Source organism: Cydia amplana, chromosome 12 (assembly GCF_948474715.1).
Source record: "Cydia amplana chromosome 12, ilCydAmpl1.1, whole genome shotgun sequence".
Taxonomy (NCBI): Eukaryota; Metazoa; Arthropoda; class Insecta; order Lepidoptera; family Tortricidae; genus Cydia; species Cydia amplana.
This window is the reverse complement of record NC_086080.1, coordinates 17,322,576-17,331,980: the sequence shown is the minus strand read 5'-3', so window position 1 is coordinate 17,331,980 and position 9,405 is coordinate 17,322,576. Positions and strand designations below refer to the sequence as shown.

The 9,405-nt window shown below is 44.2% G+C and overlaps 1 protein-coding gene across 2 annotated transcripts in view; it reads right to left on the bottom strand.

Moving 5' to 3' along the window:
- Window positions 1–3,126: 3,126 nt before the first annotated feature.
- Window positions 3,127–9,405, bottom strand: part of LOC134653156 (uncharacterized) — a 46,267-nt gene continuing 39,988 nt past the window's right edge. The window contains exons 3-4 of one of the 2 annotated variants that reach the window (XM_063508494.1): window positions 4,069–4,219; window positions 3,127–3,546 (exon numbers count right to left, since the gene is read on the bottom strand). In XM_063508494.1, coding sequence (XP_063364564.1) covers window positions 3,224–3,546; window positions 4,069–4,219 — 474 coding nt within the window. In that variant the 3' untranslated portion in view covers window positions 3,127–3,223. The remainder of the gene's footprint in view (window positions 3,547–4,068; window positions 4,220–9,405) is intronic. The other variant, XM_063508492.1, reaches the window with a different exon arrangement.

The following is a 9,405-nucleotide window of genomic DNA, read 5'->3' as shown; positions in this document are numbered from 1 at the left end:
TTTACCTACCTGTTAATACTCTGCGAATAGGATGCAGTACAACTTGTATGCTGATATTACTAGGGATAAGTTGCAATAATGTACGTCTACCTACTCCCACTTGATTGGCCTATAGGGGCTGTAGGTACCTACCTAACCTAGCAATATAGCCGCTGCAAACCGGATATAATGTCTGCACCATGTCTGCACCGCGCGGTGAGGCGGCGAAAGTGCTGACGCACGTGGCTGACGTGGTATGATACTGTGAAATATGTTGTGTAATCATCTTTAATCTTTAATGTTCGTGCATATGATAATGTCATTAAGCGCATGGTGTCTGGGAAATCTTCCTGAGCAGCGACAGCAACTCAATGCGGGATGGCCATTAGCTTCCTACAATATAATTTCTTGATATCTAATAGCTCCTCTACACGATGGGCCAACGCCGGCCACTCCACGGGACGCATTTATGCGTTAGAGGGAGCAAGTGATATTGCTATCTCATTCTACCGCATGGCTGCGTCCCTTGGAGTGGCCGGCGTTGGCCCATCGTGTAGAGGAGCCATAATAGAAGACCTTATTTATTTTTATTTTATTTAATTAATAAAGTACAGTGATATTCTTAACTATAATCATAGCCCCGCAAAACTCAACAATGAGTTTGACTGTGGGGTCATCAGTCTCTGGTTAATATGTAACTTAATGTAACTTAAAGTAGGTAAATTAATTACTACAATGTGTCATGGTAATGTTTTTTTAACATAGATTTAAATTTGGACTTCTTGTTTTCGCGTCTTATAGCTTCAGGCAAACTATTGAGTAAGTATGGAATTCTTTTTCTAAGTGTTCTATCCCCGTAGTAGTTATTAATTCTAGGAACGGATAGTTTGCCTGTAGTCACAGCCTTTGTGATGTATGTATGATTAACTGGTGTTAAGGAATCCGCTGAGTTAGACTCTTGGTAGCTATGGTTATTGATCGCGAGTAAGTATTTATGTTTTAAACTAACTGGTAAAATATTGCAAATTTTAAATAGTAGTCTGTAGTTACCTTTACATTTGAGTTTAATTTTATGGTTGACAAGTAATTTTAAAAATCTGATCTGCATAGTCTCTAGTTTATCGATATTGGTCTTAGTTGTGAGCCCATAGCTGTCAAGAGCATAACTCAATATTGAATCTACAAGTGACATGTATAGACATCTAAGTGTGCTAATAGGAACTTTGAATTTTAAGTGATAGAACTTACCTAATAAGACTCTAAGTTTTTCATAAATAAAATTAACATGATACGACCAGGATAGGTGCTCGTCTACTTTGATTCCAAGGTAAGTAATACATTCTACTTGTTGAATAGGTTCACAGTTACAGTTATAGTTGTTAAGGTGAAAGCAATGGAAAGTATGGGCATATAGTTTGGAAGGGATATTCTTAATTGGTAAGTACGGTGAATGAATTAGCAAGAACTTGGTTTTATTGGAGTTGAGAACTATTCCATTGTCGTGAGACCACTTAATGACCGAGTTAATGTCTTGCTGAACTAGACGGAAAGTGTCCTCAAGGTCAGTGCCCGCGCTTGTTCGCCTATCTAGTCTAGGGCCTTGTTCGCTGATTCGTTTTTAAATTTCATATTTTCAAAACTCGCATATACCTACTCTACAGCTGCTCTACATAATTTTAATCATCTTATTCTTAGCAGGGATCAAAGTGCCATTTATTTTATTTTGTTTATTAAATTTTAGACATAAGTTATTTAACAATATAACACCATAGCACTTAAGTGGTATATTACATATTAAAATTTTAAATTGGAAAAATATTAATATTATATTATGTAACAATGTATCTATGCGACTGCAATATTTATTAATAACTTGTTTTTTCTTTACATATAAGGAATAAGGACATAGGAGGATAATATGTTAAATGGTTAACAGAAAAACATAATAAAAACAAACACAATTTTTAAATAAATAGTTTTATTTGGTATATTTTATTCGCATTTATTTTATAATCACAAAATACCTTTGACCTATTTATTACATGTGCTACTAAATAAATAAATTTGAATCATTTGGTTCAAACAAAATCGTTATGTTGGTGCTTTTTAGTTCACAACTGGTTCTCTACAAATAAATATTTTTATATTGTATTTTTGATCGCTTTTCAAGTTATAATTTGTTCACTAAACATTAATCGATAGAGCTAGGCAGAAAATATCACTTGAAAACCAATGAATTATGACTAAATTGCCACGACAATTAATACATTCGTCAATCCATATTGTAGAGCGCCACCGTCTGTCAATTGGCCACACTTCATTCTGTGGGTGCGTCCGCACCGAGTCAAGTAATATTTGGTCTCACTTCTCTGCATAATGGGGTTAGCCGGTCGAAGTATTTTACAGATGGCGCCAACATAGGTTTTGTCTGTCAATCCTACGCACCCTACGAATGGTGTCAAAATCTTGTTTTTTTGACCTGGATGCTATAACATATATCCCCAGAAAAAATCTCATAGAACAAAACTAGAAACAGGGAAAACCTATGCTGGCGCCATCTTTAAAAACCTTTGACTGTTGCTGTTGCCAACCCCATTTTCTGCATAATTGCGTACTGTTGGTTGTAGTTGGTCATACGTCTAAATAGAGGAGTTACTCCTTAACAATAGTTGCTATACAGATGCTTCTTTATAAATTATAGCGTTTGATTATGTTCGTTGCCTATAATATTCGCTAGCCCGGTCTGGACGTACTTTTTAGTTTCTCGAGTTCCAAATAGATGGCGTTGACATCGCCACACATTTGTACTGTACGCAAGACACAAAATACTTGACCAACATAAAATGAAGCGCCAACATAATGCCTCCGGGGCATTCGTAAAGGCACAGGCGTATCACAGTTAAAAATGTCTTTATTTACAGTCCAAGAAGACCACATTTAATAACACTGGAGTTTGCTCGTAGGATACATTTTTGAGCCAAAGTAGAGAGAGATAGAGACCTTTGCCTCTTTCTGTTTTTGCGGGTGATTCCCCTGAAAATAGCGACTTTGGTATGTTGTCTTTATTGTAATCCCCTGTTGAAAGAGACAGGGAAAGTGAGTGATTTATTATACCTAGTCATATTTCTTCAATCAATTTTTGTTCTACCAGCAAACTCCACTGTTAGGTACGAGTATAAGCTCCTCGTTACACTCCTTAAATAGAAATGCAAATTCCGAACCGTCACAAGATGGCGTTGATACGCTAAAAGCCTTGCTTGGCGTTCCTGAACTTCCTGCCGTTTGGCGCGTCCTCGAGGCACGGGACCTGCACGATGTTGAAATAAATATGTCCCATGAGGTGCGAGGCCGAGGTGTTCGTGTGTTTGAGGCAGTCGAAGAGCATGTCGTCACATGTGCAATGTGATTTGCTGTATAAAGAGTTGTTGGTGAGGTTGTACCGGCGGGAGAACGCGCGGACTTTGGTGGGGCAGAGGTCGTGTGAGCGACAGCAGCGGTCCAGGCGCCGGTCGGCGCCCAGGTCGTGGTAGTCGGATGCTATGTCGCCTGTGCCGCACCACTTTGTGCCTGGAAAGGTAAACAAGTTTTCAATATTTTTCACTAGGTCGTATCAAAACGCACGTGGGCTCCGCTGCGGTTTCTCGGACCTTTTGCGCGAACTGTACTTTTTTCCTTAATTTTTTCTAAGTATGCATGGCATGATTGTAGCATAAATATGCATATTATACGAGTCGTGTCAGTGACAGTATGAAATTATCAACCACATTTGAATATGACCTGCGACCGTATGCTGTGGTTGCCCATGATCCTATGATCTATTCAAATTAAAATTGTGTTGAAGTCCTACTAAGTGAGTTGATTTAACCGAGCTAACAACTTTCTTCCAAAAATCTTGTTTAGTGCTAGACACTATATGACAGTTCCATTAGTCTGTCATTTTGGTACCTGGGATCAATATCCCACGGTTGGCTACCCTCCAGTTTAATAACCGACATTGGCAAATTCACCCTATGCAAAATTGCAGGGAGTAAAAGCCAGGAAAGAAAAAAAAAATACACACAGGCTCCCTCTACAGTGACATATACCCACCAGGTATGATCCCCTGCAGCAGTGTAAGTGGACTCCCCCCTAGTAGGCCAGCATGGGTCCCCCCATTATCCAGCCGAGCGCGCGCCGCTCCCCCCTCCCGCCATGTTTCGCCGCGTGACGTCACGTGCGGGTGAGCTTCCACCCCCTTCACCTGAAAGAAAAGAAAAGAGAGTTGGTTCCAGGAATTTATTATTAAATAGATAGGCCTCGAAGACAAAGGATTTCATCCATCCTCATCTTTTATGAGGTAACGTAAAATTTTATATATTAAATCGGTATTCAGAGTGCAATCTCCCTGATTTGAATTCCATACATTTTTATACCACATCCTTGGCAAACAACCGTGGTCCACCTGATGGTAAGCGATTGCCGCAGCCTATGGACGCCTGCAACACCCCTGGAGTTGCTGTTGTTGTGTGTTGTTGTGGACATACGCTTTAGCGGGCCGTTTAAATATGGGCAAATACTTCTTTTTAGAAGAAACCCATTCTGTAACTGCAGAAATAATTGTGAGACCATTAACTCAACTTCAAGGGGGGAGGAGGGAGTAGGTACGTCCAGGTATGCGACGCTGGGCTATTGGCCGACACCTCAAGTCCATCATACACGTCCCCGTCGTCCCTGTATCTGCCGTCGCGGATCAGGGCCGAACCCACCCAGGGTCTCATTGGTGGGTGGGTCGTCCCCCCTGGGCAATGCTAGTGGTCGGATCGGGCGTCGCTATATTTACCAACTTACCCCGGACCACTAGCAGCAAAGTATGAGGGCCTCGCCTGGCGTGGGCCACGCCAAGTGATGTGGCACCCCCACCCGCCGGGTGTTCCATTTTCCTTATCCTTATTTTCCTGTCTTAATCCCGTGTTCCAAAGTGTCATTTCCTGTCTCAATCCTATCGTAAAATTCCCGTGTCACTTCTCCTTCATCATCATCAGTTTCATCCATCATCATCATAATCATCATCATGTCATTTTCATCTTCCATTTTTTCATTACAGTCATTTATCATTTCATCATCATCATTTCATCATTCTCATCATTTCCTTTTCCTTCCCCCTAAACCCATCCTAACCCCCCTTTCCAGGAGGAGACAACCTCGACTACAAAAACCCTAATCCAAGGTGTAACTGATCGTGCCGATGGATGCATGGCTGAGAGGGAGCTCAGTCGCGAACGATAGGCCTCGGGTACCGGGCGAAACCCGTTGTATATAGCCTTGTCTACGCAAGCGGGGCTCTGCGTAGTACTGACCCTTTATATCCCTAGCTACTCGTGGGAACTATATGGAAGAAGAAATAAAATATCAAAAAAAATATATAATAAAGAAAACTAAACCGAAACAAACGACCTCCTTAGATGAGACGGCACAGGCTGAAGCACTAAGGGGGGCGAAACCAGAAGAGAGTGGGAAGGCCAAGGTGGAACCATCGAAGCTGGAGCGGCCGCTGAAAGCCGGGGTACCTAGTGGAACCCCAGCCCAGGTGACTAAGCCAGAGACGAAGGAACCTCCAACAGCTGGACCCTCGACAGACACAAGGATGGCGGCGGAGAGTGGGACGACACCTGTTGAACCCTCGAAGCAGGCCATTGATCCCGGCTGGGAGATCAGGTGTAAACCAAGAGGGAAGCCTGCCCAGACCGAGGAAGAAGGACCTACGCGAAAGAAACTTTCGCAGAGAAAGAGGCAGCGGCTCCAAAAGCGAAGAGGAGCAGAAGGCCGCTCCTCTGGAAACAAAAAGGAGGTTGACGCCCCGGAGGGACAGGGCGAGGGAGCGACGACCTCAGAAGAACAGACCCAGGCAAAGAGGAAACCAGAAGGGAAAGCCAAGAGGGCACGCCTGGACGAAACTATATCCCCCAGAGGCGACCACAAAAAACCACGGACGGACGCCTCCTCGGGTAACAATGAACCACCCTCCTCCTATGCGGCGGCAGCAGCGACAGATCTGACGGTGGCGATCACCAACGTTCGCACGGGCAGACTGACGCAGCAAGATGCGGCAGAGGTGGAGAAGAAGATCGGGGATGCCATCTTCCAGGCAGCCATAGAAACCGGTCTGGACACCGTAGCGGAGGCCCCAGCGTTCTCAGGCAGACCAAGTTTGGTAGACGGGTACCTGAAGTTGTGGTGCCAGGACGCGAACACCAAGGCGTGGCTGACGAAGTGGTTGGAGTCGGCCACTCTCCAGAACGGAGACCATCTCGTTGGAAAGAGGGAGGACGAGATGGTCCGGAACACAAGGTGCGGCATACTCATTCCGTCCCTGGAAGACAACCTCACCAAGATAGGAAGGGTCCTCAATTTCCAGAACCCGTGGGCCATGGTGAGGAAGTGGACGCTGTTCCAGGCAATCCCCCTAAAGAAAAGGGCCTGTACCCTACTCCTGGTGGGAATACCTGAAGACGTTGTTCCTACTGTGATGGAAAAGGGAAGGAGACTGAACTACTTGTGTGGGACAGTCTACATCCGTTTCCAGCACAGCGGAGGACGCTTCAGAGATTCTCCACCGGAGAAGAACGCAACAGAGGCGAACACAGACGGAGGGGAGGACAAATCCGCAGAGAACGCACAAACGGCAGAGAATACCCCCTCTGCTATGGACACCGACTGTGCAGAACAGGAAACCCTGGACGTCGAGGAAGGCATCCTGCTGGACTCGGAAGACGAGGATGGGCTACCAAAGGGGATCAGTCTCCTGGACCTAAAGGGAAGGACGGCGGAGGGGATAACTCCCGATGGCGCCTTCCCACTGTAAGGTCCTCCAGGTTAACCTCCAGCACAGCGAATCTGCAACGGCTCAACTTCGGAAATGGCTGGAGGTTAACCCAACATCCATAGCCCTGATTCAAGAGCCGTGGATCAGGAACACACGTATAAACGGCCTTTGTAACACCGGAGGTAACTTATTCTATAATACACATTACAAACCAAGATCTTGTATATACATATCTCGTAACATAATGGCACAACCACTAACTCAATTCTGTTCCAGAGACGTGTGTGCCATAAAACTCCTCAGAACACAAAACTCAAGTCTACCGGAGATAGTCCTGGCGTCCACCTACATGGCGGCGGAGGACGAACCACCTCCAGTGGAGATGAACAACCTCATACGCTACTGCGAACATGAAAGGCTCGAGCTGGTCATATCCGCAGACTGCAACGGCCATCACAACCTATGGGGAATGGAAACCAACAACAAAAGAGGTAACGATATTGTTGAATACCTTATGTCAACTAACCTAGATATATTGAACACAGGATCCAAACCAACTTTTGTCACACGTAGATGTAATACTATAATTGATATCACTCTAAGCACAGGACTGGCAGCTCAACACATATCCAACTGGCACGTGTCGGACGAGCTATCCTGCTCCGACCACAGATGGATACGGTATGACCTGACAGCCGACATCCACACACCCACACCTAGAAGAAACCCGAGACGCACGGACATAGCGGCGTACAAGGAACTTCTGGTAGGTAAACTAGACAATAACACACATACAGCCAGGCCTAGAAATATAAAGGAACTGGAAGAGCAGGTAAACTTACTAATTAAAAACATAACTGATAGCTACGAAAACACATGTCCACTATCGACTCCATCTGCTAGAGGAAAAAACAGTAACAATAACAACAGCTGGTGGGGACCGGAGTTGGACCGATTGAGAACGAAAATGAGAAGGCTACTAAACAGAGCAATGAACACAAGAGCTGAAGAGGACTGGGACAAGTACAAAACAGCTAAAACAGACTATAAGAAAAGACTAAGGTACAGAAAGTCAGCCACATGGCGGAACTTCTGCGACAACATATCTACTGTAACACAGGCAAACAGAACAAGGAAAATCCTTGCAGACCAACCAAGACAACTACTCGGCACCCTGAGGAGACAAGATAACAGTACCACCAGCAGCCCAGCTGAGACAGAAAGGCTACTGGTGGAAACCCACTTCCCAGGATGCAAGGTAGTAAATGAACAAGATCCAGAACAGCACACAATGAACTATAATCCAACTGAAAGCGAATGGAAAACAGCAGAAAGCATAACAAAGCAAAACAAAACGACCTGGGCGATAAATAGTTTTGAAAACTTTAAATCGCCGGGAACGGACGGAATCTACCCAGCCCTACTAAAGTGGGGAGGACATACACTAATGAAACATCTATCCAATCTACTGTGCAGCTGTATAGCCTTTAGATACATACCACAGAAATGGAGGGAAGTTAAAGTGATTTTCCTACCAAAACCAGGCAAAACCGACTACTCGGATCCGAAATCTTTCAGACCAATCAGCCTTACATCCTTCATGCTTAAAACACTAGAGAGATTATGTGACAGAGAACTGAAGGACACGGCTCTAAAAAACATAGAAATCCATCCAAACCAACATGCCTACAGTCAAGGTAAATCAACTGACTCAGCTCTCCATGCTGTAGTAAGTAACATAGAGAATGCGCTAGCGAAGAAAAACTCCTGCTTAGGCACCTTCATCGACATAGAGGGAGCTTTTGACAAGACCAATTTTAGCAGCATTCAACAAGCACTACACAGACACGGAACAAATCCGCTCATAACCGAATGGATAATGAATATGTTAAGACAAAGAATAATAAAACTATCTGAAAATCAAAATCACCAGGCACTAGTAATGAGAGGATGCCCCCAGGGAGGAGTACTCTCACCACTGCTGTGGAACCTGGTTGTAAACGATTTGATAACAAAACTAAACAAAAAACAATTCATAACAATAGGTTACGCGGACGACTTAGTAATACTAATCAGCGGCCTAGTAATAAGCACACTGTGCGATCTCACACAGTCAGCACTGAAAATAGTAGAGAAATGGTGCAAGGAGAATGACCTATCGGTAAACCCAAAAAAGACCGACACAATTCTCTTCACACACAAACGAAAACTGGGCACATACCAAATGCCAACCCTGTTTGGCACAAGACTGACACTTTCAAAGGATGTAAAATACCTAGGCATAATACTGGACGATAAACTGAACTGGAACAAACACCTAGAAAATAAACTGAACAAAGCAACAGTAGCCTTTTGGCAATGCCGGAGGATGGTGGGCAAGAGATGGGGACTTGCCCCTAACATTATACTGTGGCTGTACAAAATGGTAATAATGCCAATGATCAGCTACGGAGCGGTTGTATGGTGGCCCCGCACCCAGCTAACCACGGCAATAGATAAACTGCACAAAACACAAAGACTAGCATGTGTAGCTGCGACGAGCTGTATGAGAACTACTCCGACTGCGGCCCTAGAAACAATGCTAGGACTCCTGCCATTACACATATACATACAAAAAGAAGCGG